This window comes from Osmerus eperlanus, chromosome 5, assembly GCF_963692335.1.
Source record: "Osmerus eperlanus chromosome 5, fOsmEpe2.1, whole genome shotgun sequence".
In the NCBI taxonomy this organism is placed as follows: Eukaryota; Metazoa; Chordata; class Actinopteri; order Osmeriformes; family Osmeridae; genus Osmerus; species Osmerus eperlanus.
Window position 1 is genome coordinate 16,807,306 of NC_085022.1, and position 13,157 is coordinate 16,820,462.

Genomic DNA, 13,157 nt, shown 5'->3' on the forward strand with positions numbered 1-13,157 from the left:
CTGCCACAGCTAATCGAATGCATGGGAGGGGGTTGCCCAGGATCAATATGGTCTTTATTTTGTCCCTCGTCCTCCTCTCCACTACGCCTCTGTCCAGTTTTCAACAAGAGGTGTAGATGGTGAAAATAAATGTTGAATGGTGTTAGATGGTGTTAAACACACAGGAGAAGTCAAAGAACATAACTCTCACTGTCCTGGCCTCTTCAGGTGTGGGTAAGCCCTGTGAAGCAGATCAATGATGGCGTTGTCTATGCTGGTTTGGGAATAGTACCCGAACTGCAGGGGGGTCCAGTGAGTCTTTCACCAGGTGCCTACTGTGCTGCAGAACAAGTCTCTTGGCAGTCTTCACATGCAAGATTACCACTGGCCTGTAGTCATTGAGATAACTGGGTTGTCCTTTTGTTGGGGACTGTAAAAATGCAAGATATTTTCCACAGTTAGGGGGGGATGGGTTGACTCAAACCTGTGGAAACACAGCTTATTTGCATGTTCCTGGCCCCCCTCCACGGCTGGACCTGATTGTTTATGTCCAGCGCACCGCGGGAGGAAGTTCACTGGCTCTACATTATGGCAAGCCGTTTTATCATTTGTTGATATCAACAATTCTAATTTTTTAAATCAACAATTCAATTTTGATCCAAAATTCGAATTGTTGATATCCAAAATTGAATTGTTGATATCCAAAATTGAATTGTTCATATCAAGAATTCGAATTGTTGATAACAACAATTCATTGGTTAAATGAACGGCTTGCCATACTATGTATAATCTGATGGTTGTCGGTGACGATGTGTGCTTTCAGTCAATGACCTGCGAGAGGCAACAATGCGCTTGGCGTGCCTAGATTGCCCGGAAGTCAAAAGAAGAAGAAGCACCCTGTTTGACAAAACGAAAATCGCATGAGCAATTTTGTTCGCTATATTGTTTGCTAGAGGGCTGTACACCTGATTATGGTCTCACAATTGGTTTATAAATCTATATAGTAGTTAAGTAGTTTCATCTGTCTTTTGCTGTCAACGTGCAATGTCGTCGTGGGTTATTTCCCCGAGCGGCAGAAGACCCCAACCCAATCCAAATGGAGGGTAAGTGGCTACCACAGTGTAACGTTAGCTATTTAGATAGTTTATAAAGAAAAATAATGTTTATAGGTTTTTGCATGATTCTAATATGAGCAAAAAACATTTTTACTGTTCAGATGAACATTCAAGGAACTATCTAGCAAGCTAGTAACAACATTGCATTGGCTGTGTAGATATAGCTGCAGCTACATTACTGCCGGGTAGCTCTAGCTATTTTGTCGTCGTTGGCTAGCAAGCTAGCTAGTATTCACTAAGAAGATAATCTGTCGCCATCTACGAATTACAGTAGTCGCTATTACTACTCCAGTGAATTATTGTGTAATTTGCTCAAACATTTACTGGCAAATTTATGTCTCCTTTACAAGGGTCCAACCTCTACGGTCTTTCCGAAGACCAGCACCATACCCCGTTGTTAGAGAGGAGAGGACGGAGGACCACAACAAGGATGCAGAAAGGTATACATAAAATATAGTTAGCCTCCTGATATGAGAAAAATATGTATTCGTTTTGCCGTGGTAATTTTTTTTCCTCACAGTTATGAAGAGGTCTTAGACCAACAACATTACAGTGGTCCAATGAAATATGAAGGCTATCAACAGAATGGTAAGATATTTTGCACAGTACTGCATGTATACACTCAGTGATGGGTAAATGTTTGGTTGCAGTTTTGATCATTATGTGCTGGAAATGTGATACCTTGCAAAAACATATTTCTCTCTTGCTCCCTATCGCTCTCTCTAGCAGCATCAGATGCTTACAAGCCTCCAGCTGATCAGCGCAAGACTCTATACCAGCGCTTTTACAGACATATCCAGGAAGAGAGAAGAGCTGCAGACTGTGTAGTCCTGTCCGTAAGCAACCAGTCCACGTAAGTATATTGCCATCTCTGCCCAGTCTCCTCCCTGTCAGTTGAAGGATAATAAACAAAGAAGGGCATCACCAACTGTCTGTAGTCGAATGTAGCAGACAGTGTGATTGTGTGGGACTTCTTATGGAGCAAAATGTGATCCCCTGCTAGCAAAAAAACCCCAAAACGTAGTCACTTATGTTGACATCACACAAAAATTTCTGCACCCAGGTGTGGCACATACCTGTTTAGAGCCTAAAGAAAACGCCTAAATGTTTGTTTGTATTACTCCCACGGTAAATAGGTTTGGTCCTGTAATATTCACTTTTACCAACTCAAAAACTTCAATACAAAAAGTTGTGAAATTGCACCATCATTGCTTTATACAATATATATGTTGTAAAATGCACAGTTTTTGGACATCTTTCAGATAAGCCAAGGAGGAGGCAGGAACTGCCTGGAACAGGATTGTTGTAACATAATTTGCTGGAAAGTAGAAGCAATTTTAAATAATTCAAAATAGATTTTCAACCGACACTGAATATAGTTTTGAGGCATGCTTTATTGGAGATCGATAGGAAAGGCAGCGGGAGACGATGACATGTAGGAAATGGTCCGGGCAGGACTCAAACCCGGGCCCCTGCGGTAAAGCCTCAGCTCATGTGTTATGCGCTCTACCCTGGGCGCCCCCGTCTGGCTGGTTTCTAACGCAGTATTTTGGGATTAAAGTGAGTATCAGATCATTCCCATAGTTCTATTGATCGTCTCTTAACCATCCTGCCAAGTCTAGCTAAAGCCATGTCCAATTAGGTTTATAAAATAAGCCTCTCTTTCAGTGGGCAGTCCAGGCCATAATCTGATGTTGGGTCCTTTTTTAACTGATGTTGTGTTTCCTTCCAAAATATAATTCTCATCTTAGTTTAAATGCAAACCCATGCTTACAATCACTATAATTTTTTTGTCTTTAAATTAGTTTTAGAATCCCCCTAAGAATTTGTTTTAAGATTCTTAAATATTACTTTTGAGGAGTTTGACTGCATTACACACTACCATGCACAAGAAGAAGAATTGTTTGTGTAACACCACGACACACACGGATGCAGGGATTGTCCACTGTAGAAATGTGTTCTCTGTTATCCATCACCCGATGGCAGCCCAGAGCAGTGGTCTGCCTCATCAAGGCAACCGGCCAACTAACTTTGAAGTGGCATTGACCAGCAAAGGAAGTCAACAATGGAACACAAAAATATTGTCTCAGAGCTAGATTTGGCTCCATGTCCCTTTTGTATTATTATTAACAAAATATATAACTCTTCAATATCTAATAACACATTTAAAAAGCAGTCCTAATTCCACTCGTTGATTTACATATTTCTCACATCAACTTTAAACACATCAATATGTACAGAAATACACTATATTCAATTAGTGTATTTCAATTAATAGACGTATTTCACTGATATAAAGTGACAGAAACATCCTATACCATTTGCAAGGTGATTCATTAATATAATTTTATGTAAAATTTACAGCATTTTTAAACATCTCCACAGCTCTCTCTCTTACACTCACACTCTCTCACACTCACCTCCTTGTTTTCAAACCATAATTAGATAAGATAAAAGGGAATCACCAAACATGCATCGCCCCCCCGCAGCGATGTCAAGCTGGTGCTAGTAGGTGAAGTTGCACTGGGCTGGTGCCCCATCTATGAGTTCTATGTCTTATGTGGACAATAACCAAGCTGCTGTTGTTCTTCTTCTTTCAAAGGGATTACCCCAAATCGCTAGGCCAGTGTTTGCAGGAGCGTGGCCTCTCTGTGGAAATGCTCTACCTGCAGGCGGAGTCTGGCCTGACGCGGGCCCTGCAGGACGTGCGCGGCCTTGGCTCCCCCTTATGTATACTCGTGGAGCAGACTAATGTAGCACTCTCCTCCTGCACTGTTATCATATTTTCAGAGTCCCTCAAAAGTAAGTCCCCCTCCCCCCACGCCCAGCCCCTCACAGTTACCTAAAAACCCCTAGCGCACGCTGTTCACCCTACAGCTTCCAGTAGGGTATATCAATACAAAGTGAATTTCACCAAACAAAATTTTTTTAGTTTTAAAGCCTGTTATTATAGACTCCAATAAAATGCACTTCTAGCAAGAACAGAAAACCATTACAAAAGCTGATGATGCCTAGGTTCTGTGCTCCAGCTTTTGGCCTAATACTCACATTCAATAGACTCTTAAATCAACCCCAGTGGTTCACACACAAAACACATTAACCATTGCCTAATGAATTAGAATCCATACAGTCGGCCTACACTTTATATTACCAATTTAACAACTCCTTTATCAGTCACAAATGGTAGATGCTTCAGGCTTGGCAGAGGACAGTCCAAAACAGGTTAAAAAAAATTACAAATAAAAAAGGTAATTAGCTTGTTTGGGTGCTATAAAAAACTCATGTTGTTCAAACATTTGCAAACTGTGGGTAAGTTTTCACATCACGATTAATACATTTTTGCACAAACTATTTAAAATGCAGTAATAAAACAAAACAAAAAAACACAATCTCATATAATTATCATATATAAAAATGAAATGGTAGACAAGATGCACTTAAAATAATTCACGGTCTACCACACATCAAATTGTTTTTTTTAAATGATTTGTTCTCATAATCTAATCAATCAAAACGTCCTGAGACAACCTGACAAAATACATTTGAAGATAAATCAAGTCCATTAGTCTTACACAGAGCTAATACAGATGCTTACACACCATCAACATCATTTCCAATCAAACACAGACAAATACATTTAATTTATGTTTATGTAAAACCAACAAATATTCCAATGCACAACGAAACACAAACCCACTCACAAAATGATACATGCACCATCAATAGCTCCACTAAACCCCAACATAGATTCCTGAGTTATAAAGTGTAGATTTGAAGTGTCTAAATATGACTTTCAGTAAATGGCCGTCTTGCAGTGTCGTCGTTGTCATTTTTCACCCTTCCCTCTTAAACCCCACCCTGCACAGTCCACCGGAACATGCCAAAGGAGCAGGCCATGGACTTTGTCATAACGGAATACAGCCGAGGACTCGGGGAGCGTCCTCAGAAGGACCCGACGGAGATGGCGGCCCGAGCGTCCGAGCTGGCGGATGACCTCCTGGAGAGAGAGAAGATGGAGAGGCACGCAGTACCGGCAGAGACACGCCAGCTGCTCCTCTTCCTGGCCGAGGGCGTGCACCTCTACTCCGAAGAGCTGGGAACCATTGCTGAGTACCTCCGCTCCCGCCAGGACCATTCACAAGGTGACACACTCACCCATTCAGGCCCTGTATCCTTCAGATACCATTAGTCATGTGGTGCACATGAGTCTGGACCAACATCCAAACAGTGTCCGCTCCCCCCACACAGGTTTCCAAACTCCAGACAGAAATACAAACATGTCTCACTTATCTGTTGGTGTTGTCATCTTCCCCAGCGACCTCCTCAGAGACAGAGGACGGAGCCCACCCTGAGAGGAGGAAGATTCTGCCCCCTGGCCTGGGAAAGCCCCCTCCCCTGCTGCCCACCCCCTCCGGTCCTCCCCCCCCCCAGGTGGCCATGGGAGACCACCCACAGCCCACCCCCCTGATGGCCCCCCCAGGTCAGTAGCTTTTGTTTCATAATATCTATTTTCTCTTAATCTAAAGACTCTACCTTTTGGTGCTTTTGTAAGGAGGGTTTTCAGTGTCTGTTTTTATTTTTCTCCATCCAGGCTCCTACCCTAAGACCAAGCCCCCACCACTATTGTCCATGCACAGGGCCAACCACGGCCCCCCAGCCCCCCACGGCCCCCCTGCCCCACGTGGACCCCTTCCTCCTCGGGGCCCTCCCTTACATTGCCCCTCCTCTCGAGGGCCACCCCCCCACCACCATGGCCCCCCTCCCTCTCGTGGTCCGCCACTCCCCCGGGGTCTGCTCCTACAGAGTGGCCCCCCACACAGCCTCATGGCTCCCAGGGGCCCCATGTCTCCCCACCCCCCCAGAGGAGCCCCTCCATCCCTGAAGAGCCTTCACATGGGGGGGCCACAACCCGGGCTGCTGCCGTGTCCAGGTCAGTCTCACTGGTCTGAGTCTTTCACTGACTAGGATCATTAGTGGTGTACGGTTGGTGTCAAGTTTCTGTTTCTGTTCCGTCTTCCGATCAGGTGGCCCCCCTCCCCGACCCAACGCCCCCAGACGCTGAGGACACACCCACACACACTCTTACATCACACTGTTTAATGTTCAGGCAGAAATGTGTACAGGATAACCATGAGTGTCAGTCATGTTGACTATGAAACTTTAATATCCCTGTAAACATGGTAGGGTGATATTGATCAGTGTGATGGATGCCAGTCTATGATGGATGCCGGGTGAAATATCATGCAGCACACTCAGGACCCAGTTTTTGTCATTTTATTTCAATGCTTGATCAACCAGTTTGATGTAAACTAATCTGTAATTACGCAAGCTCAGACATTGGTGTGACCTGTTTGACCCTTGGTAGTGTGCCGCTTAGCTTTTTGTTTGATTTTTGTCATCCACAATGTTAAAGACAGCTGTTCTCTACGCTCCCATGTACTTTTTGTAGTTGTGGTTTTTTTATATATATATATGTAAGAATAGGATGTAAATTGTAATAAAATGTAATCAAAACACAATTGTTATTGTAACTTTAATAGACTATTTTAATAGTACTATTAATACAGAATGTCACATGCATTTGTTTTGGTCGCCAAGTACAATGAAATAACTGCAAGAAAGGGGTCACTTTACTCTGATCAGTCCAGCACTCACAAGACACGGCACACTTTTGTTTATACGATTCTTTGATTACCTTTTCTGTATGGGAAGATAATCAGCTCTAATTCATGTGTTTAACATGCCATGTTGAGGCCTTGATTTTGAAGAAATGTGTAGTCATAGAATCTGATGATGATGATCAGGGTGTGGGAATCCCATTTGAGTGGAACACATTTCCACCACTAGATGGGGCAGCAGCTCCATGCAATGTGTACATTTTAGTATAACTCAACCACACTGCACACCTCAGAACCTCACTCTGGAAAAAGAATGAAGCTTATTCATTGGAATCAGAAGTCCCTAAAATCAAACTCATGTTTCATTAATGTTTGACCCCTAATGTTGTTTTATAGTTATTGATTGAAACTGCAGTGATTATTAATCATACTGTAGTTCTTCCAGAGTATATAAATGCAGGTTTTATTGACAAAACTTCCGGTCTGAGAGAAAAATGATATATGTATATGTATAGGACATACATATATGTATTGTTGAATATTATTTTATGTCTAACATGTAATTTTTTATGAATCTCTGGCCCTCCATAACAAATGTTGAGCTATTTCTGTTACGGCAGAACAGAATACACTCTGTAAGAACTGAGACACACACGATACAAATTGAGAATAAATGACAAAACTACAAAGTTAAAGTTTAGTGTGTGTGTTTGCGCGTGTGTATGGTGTGTGGCCAGGCATGTTCCCCGGCTGTTTACGTCTGCTGGTCCTGATGGCAGGCCTCCGTCTGCAGCTGTGAGGAATCCATCAACTCTGGGAGTAATGGAGGCTGTTTATGCTCGGCTTCCCCAGCTGGGAGATGCTGATTGGAGGGTAGCTGTGTGGGAGAAAGGAGAAAAACAAGTGCTTTCCAGCAGACCCATACCCAGACAGACAGACACATGGGTGGATGAGTCAGACAGACACATGGATTTAGAAATTAGACACATGGACGCATCAATCATCATGTTCACCCATCTCTTCTTACTCTCAGTATGTCAGAAGGGTGAACCAGGTGAAGATATGGAAACATTCAAGTATAGAACAGACACCCCATATAGAACAGACACCCCCAACATTTTTTTTTTCACCCCTTACACTCCAGCTGACTTTCTTGTGCTCCCGTCACAACTGGATATCAATCAAAAAGTAGCACTATGACTATTCCTAGTGTCACTGTGTCAGAATTCACAGGATTTGTGGTGGGTCTTATTAATGGGATATGTTTCTCTGTTACTTTCACCTCTTGCTGGGTCTATGTCGGCAGCTGGGAGTGTCAGCTTCATTAGAATCTTCTGCTTTTCTCTGTCTCTCTCACACACACACACACGCACGCATACACACTACATCACACTGACTGTGCCACACATTATTCTATTTACTGATGCACACTCAAATACCCTAACATACATTGCCACACACTACCCAGAAGATGTTTGACAGCCAGGCATGTTGATAATTAGAGAGCTGTCATTGAACTGTGTTATCACAACAATTAACACTTGGATGTGTGGTTAAAGATTGGGGGTGGGGGTTGAGGGGTGTGTGTGAGTTTGTGTGGGTTTGTGCTCCCATGACCTTTCACTGGGTCTTTCCAAGTAAAGCGATTTGCTGTATACATATTTAGATAAAGGTGTTCTCATATGTTATTGAACAAAGGTGGTTTTATCATTTAAAGGTAGTTTTACCACATGGTTTTACACAAACATGTAAATGCAACATCCCTCTTACTCCTTGACGCCATGTCACACTTTGTGTGCATGTGTGTGTGTGTGTGTTCTAGTTCTCGTCGTCAGCAGACGTTTCCTGAGGAAAGCCCAGGGTGCCGTGTCAACTCTCCCTCTTCCTTTTCATTCTGCTCTGCCAGCACTACCTTTGTCTCCCAACAGCTAGAGTACACACACCCTGATGAGGTTTGGGCCTTCCAACACCAAATGCAACATCCTGACCTAGGAAACTAATCTAGCACACTTGATTCAGTTGATTTATTGTCTGGTGATGTATGGTCCTCCAGAAAGAGAAGGCGAGCAGCTCTAAAGTACAATATAGTGTCACTGTATACAGAACAGTTGTGCTCAAAATACAGACGCCAACACTGAGAAACACAGACTCAAACAGACACACACATGTACATACAACACACACATCAGAGACAAGATACAGTATATTCTTCGGGACAAACTTCTCGCTCCCTCCTCTGTCTGTTTGGCAAAGTCCATCATTCTTTTCCCTTTCATTCTCTCTTTAGTTCCCTGCTTTCTTCCCCCAAACTTGGCAGGCTCTCGGCTCCTGGGCCCTCCAGACCCATGCAGCCCTGCATCCGCAGAGGCCCCTCGGCTCCACCAGCTTTAATTGGGTTAAGTTTGTCCGCCACAGATAACATTTCTCTTTCTGTTGAGAATAAAACAAATTGCTGGCACTAATGGCACTGTTTAATGTAGCTCTTTCTATTATGGATGGAGGAAATTAGGAGCGGGTTCCCCACAGAGAGCCCTCGTCGGGGGAGAAAGGGCATTGTTGCTGCTCCTAAGAAAAAGCCCTTTTCCACCGGAATGCCGACACACTGCCACTGCCTCTGCTTAACTGCTGCACGCCAGGCCGGACCCTGTTATTCATACACACATTCTCAAGATGCATATGCAGATGCACACAATCACACACACACACAATGAAACAGATAGAACACTACATGTCTGTCAGATGTTATGAGAACGATCACGGGAAGCGGAACTATATTTGCATATTTAGGACAGTATTGGAATAGGATCTAAATCACAAGTGTTGTTAATGGTGTGGGTTTGTCTGAGGAGGTGGTCAATGGGAGGTGAACCACCACAGGGGGGCATGCAGGTTTGAACCCAGGATGTTGATGACACCAGTGACTGACTCTTTCTCTCCCTCCATTTCCAACCTCTCTCCATCATTCTCCTCCTTCTTGTTCTGTTGTATGTGAGGACAGCGCACATCAGTTTAACCGTGGTAGAAACCATCAGCAGGTAGAAAGACAGAGTACACGCTTCCACTTGAAACCCAGAGATGCACATGCAAACAGGAGAGGGGTACATTTCTAAACTGTCAAAACACACTATCTGAAACACAGATGGGCACGTTTTTATTTATTTTTATGCCAAGCATGTTCAGTAAAAAATAACACTAGAGGCAAAATGTTTTCTGTTCTATCACCTTTGTAGGCTGCACCCGCGGCCCGTTAACAAGACAAAGGAGCCAGGCTTTGCAGTATTTAAATCAGTTATGTCTAATTATTTCCTATAAAAATAGCTTATCTAGGGCAAAACCAATGAGATGTAACGGTATTGTCTGTGGAGGGAAGACCTCGTGGAGCTGGCTAGGGTTCAACAGAACAGAGTAGAGGAGAGTGGGAGAGAGAGGAGAGAGAAAAAGAGAGAGAAAAAATGTGCTGTAGGCAACATAAATATAACATGAACTCGCCATGCTAGTGACAGCACAATGAGCCAGACTTTGGCAAAGGCTTTGTGAGACTGGGAAAGAGGCAGCTTTAGGCCCACTGCTCTACTACGACAGTTTAGGGAAGAGACGTGCCATTTGAAAGGGGTTTCACAAGGCGCTAAAAACTCTTGTAGGTGTAGAGGTGGGCAGTAGGGACATGTCCCTACCAATGTCAAGTCCAATTAAATGTTCCCAGCTCCCCACCACGGCAAAGCACGTGTAGTGTATGGTGCAGGGTGTCACCACCAAACCAAACCTATGCTCATGTTTTAGGTGCATGCCTTTATTGAAGTCCAACCAATGTTTCATACAGTCTCTCACATGTATTAGAGAACCATGTGGGCTGAAAATAACTTCGCTCCTAAGACTTATGTAAAAAAAAATATTTTTGATTTATTTGTCCATTTTTAACCGGGGAGGATATTGCAACGCAGATGTTGGCCAACAGGTTTCGACAAACAATTTTACAATTTGAATGGTGTAACCCTTGTTCTTAAACATTTGAAGCCGTTCTATTCATATGTCACTGTCTCTTTATCGGAGTCAGCATCTTCATTAATTTCAACCACGTGTCTGTTTGCCTTATTCAATGCTGCTCGCGGATGCTCTCAAAAAGCAAATCCGAAGGTTGATGACTGGCTGTGTAATCGCCGGCTATGTGATTGAACAATACGACTTTTAGAAACCATTCATGTCCCGACTGTCCTTGACCCTTAAGGAGCTTGTAATGTGGGCTATTTTCCTCCTTTGTATTTAAGGGAGACTAAGAGCCCACTGTGGAGAGCTTTCACCCTGGCGAGCCAGAGGCCGCTGCCTGGGACGCCGCGAGAGCCTTAAAAAGCCGGTCTCCAGGCGCGCACTCATTTCAGGGGGAGTTCAGACGGAGACAAGAGGGGCCCCCACCTCCATGGGGGGTCAATTTTAAAGGCCGCTCCGTCTCACGGTGGGGGGCAAGGCCCAATCTGCGGGACGACCCGCTGGTCAAGACAGGGAGCCCAGCAAGTTATCCATGACAACGCCTGAGCAGCTCAGGCACGGTCAGAGAGCATCTCACAACGCGGGAGAGAAAAGAACAAAGCGCCATGTGATTATAAATATGTTTTCCCCCCTTGGTTTCTGTTGGAAACATGCACTTTTTAGTACTGGATATGAAGGGTGGTCTAAAGAATAGCCTTCATGCCTTCTTACAGTCCTTAAGTTGTGACCCAAGTTGTGTCACTCTGAATCGTCATTTCCATTTCCAAATGATTTCCATCATTTCCAGATCAATAAAGAGGATATAGACCACTCTGAAATCATCGTTCACGTTATTTCTGCCAAATTGTCTAGGCCTACTCCTATGTTTTGTTTGGTCTGATTAATTAAGCCTATGTATCCGGACATTTTCGAGTGTATTTTAATGATGGATTAAATAGGCTATATAGGCTGTAGGTCAATGTAAATAATTCTCCAATGGCCAGCTACGATACCTAAAGAAAAATAATTATTTCAAGACCATTATGAACCGTTTGTAGTTTAATGTGAGACCGGTGTCCCTCTATGGCCAGCCATAGACTATAATAAGTGGCGGAAGGAAAAGAGACTGAACAAGAATCCAGTCCGTATTTTTCTTGCTCAATGTAGTGTTCCTCGAAGCTCCATGTTTTGTCCCCGATCTGTGCTCCAAGTTAAGCTGTAGTTTCCATGGCTGACCATGGCTCGGTGCTGTTGGCTCTCTCTGTCTGCTCAACCCAGGCTGTGCGGAGCTCCCTGCGGGATCAGAGCGCTCCCCCGCCGGGACCCTACTCTCACATCCTCCTGCTGGGACACGGCTACATTTCCAGCCAAGCCTGGCTTTATTATGTGTGTCTGCGCTGCAGCCCCGCCAGCAGTCGGATCGGGAGGCGGAGGGAGGACCAGAGTCAGGACAAAGAAAAAGGGAGAAAGAGGCTAGCGACCGCAAACATTTCACTGTTTATAGGCATTAAAAATAGTGGAGATATAAATACGGGAATTCCCTAAGGGGTGAACACGCTGGGTAAGGTTGTATTGCCCATGCCACCTTCTGTAAAATAACGGACGCAAGAAGGGTCGCAGTGTTCACAAGAATCGCGGAGAAAAGAGACTTCTAGTTCCGATAACGGCACCAAAAATCTCAAGACGAAGACAGGAGAATACAAGGAAAAACGGCAAGATTGATTCAACGTAATTCTTATCAAGATAATCACATTATTGGGACCTATTGACACCTTCCGTAGTACCGACCAGGTGTTGCCGCATGGCTGTCAATCCGGCTTCGCCTGCCCCTTGAAACTCGGACTCTGTAGCGATAAAGTCCCGCTGTCGCTCGCGCGTGAGAGCGCGTCAAAGGAACAAAAGAGCATATAGGCGCGCTTTATGTCAAACGACAAGTTATTCCTTTAATTCTACAGGTTGGGTCCAGCCGTTGAAGTATCTGGGCGCTTTTCACCTCCCACATATCTGGACTACTAGCTGTCAGAGACTGAAGTTGCCGCATTGCAACAGGCAGAATAAGTGGGGAAAATAAGAATTGAAGTATCCAGCTGTATGAACGAGAACAAGGCATACGAGATCAATAGGCAAGATTGAAGCTAAATATTGCAAAATACTGAAGGCCAATCTACTCGGACATGTCGAGACGAAAACAGGCTAAACCGCGCTCCGTAAAAGGTAGGCAATGTGATTTTTTTGTAACTGAGAGACGGGGACAAACTCACGAGTAGAACTATGACCAATGAGATACCATGGGTAAATGTGGCGGGTACTGTGAAATTCAAAAATAAAATCTCACTTTTATTATGGAACATAACAAAAATAGCAGAGCCAATTTATCCAACAATTAGTTTCAGTAAATTGATAGTTAATTGTTCGCAATCAGCGCATGGTCATCATCAGGTGCTCTGCATTTAGTTTAATTATTAATTTCGGTTTAACTGCG

General features: G+C 43.9%; 2 protein-coding genes across 3 annotated transcripts in view; both read left to right on the forward strand.

Moving 5' to 3' along the window:
- The first annotated feature begins 813 nt into the window (after nucleotides 1-813).
- On the forward strand, nucleotides 814-7,364 carry si:ch211-216l23.2 (uncharacterized protein LOC565061 homolog). Of its 2 annotated transcripts, none has more exons than XM_062462009.1 (9): nucleotides 814-1,082; nucleotides 1,445-1,534; nucleotides 1,615-1,682; nucleotides 1,821-1,947; nucleotides 3,697-3,896; nucleotides 4,961-5,236; nucleotides 5,410-5,574; nucleotides 5,686-6,024; nucleotides 6,119-7,364. In XM_062462009.1, exons 1-9 carry the CDS (start codon nucleotides 1,024-1,026, stop codon nucleotides 6,154-6,156), a joined length of 1,362 nt encoding a protein of 453 aa, XP_062317993.1. In that variant the 5' UTR covers nucleotides 814-1,023; the 3' UTR covers nucleotides 6,157-7,364. The 2 variants fall into 2 exon arrangements, with proteins under 2 accessions (XP_062317993.1, XP_062317994.1); XM_062462010.1 differs by having other exon boundaries at nucleotides 1,824-1,947.
- A 4,569-nt stretch (nucleotides 7,365-11,933) lies between these two features.
- znf423 (zinc finger protein 423) overlaps nucleotides 11,934-13,157 on the forward strand; it is a 91,108-nt gene continuing 89,884 nt past the window's right edge. The window contains exon 1 of the mRNA XM_062462011.1: nucleotides 11,934-12,889. Coding sequence (XP_062317995.1) covers nucleotides 12,850-12,889 — 40 coding nt within the window. The 5' untranslated portion in view covers nucleotides 11,934-12,849. The remainder of the gene's footprint in view (nucleotides 12,890-13,157) is intronic.

What these genes read in the sequence shown, in the direction of transcription:
- si:ch211-216l23.2 (XM_062462009.1), top strand. Translation starts at nt 1,024, where the DNA reads ATGTCGTCGTGGGTTATTTCCCCGAGCGGCAGAAGACCCCAACCCAAT. An exon ending in CACAACAAGGATGCAGAAAG is followed by an intron (nt 1,535 to 1,614) that starts GTATACATAAAA and finishes TTTTCCTCACAG; the next exon opens with TTATGAAGAGGTCTTAGACC. An exon ending in CCGCCAGGACCATTCACAAG is followed by an intron (nt 5,237 to 5,409) that starts GTGACACACTCA and finishes CATCTTCCCCAG; the next exon opens with CGACCTCCTCAGAGACAGAG.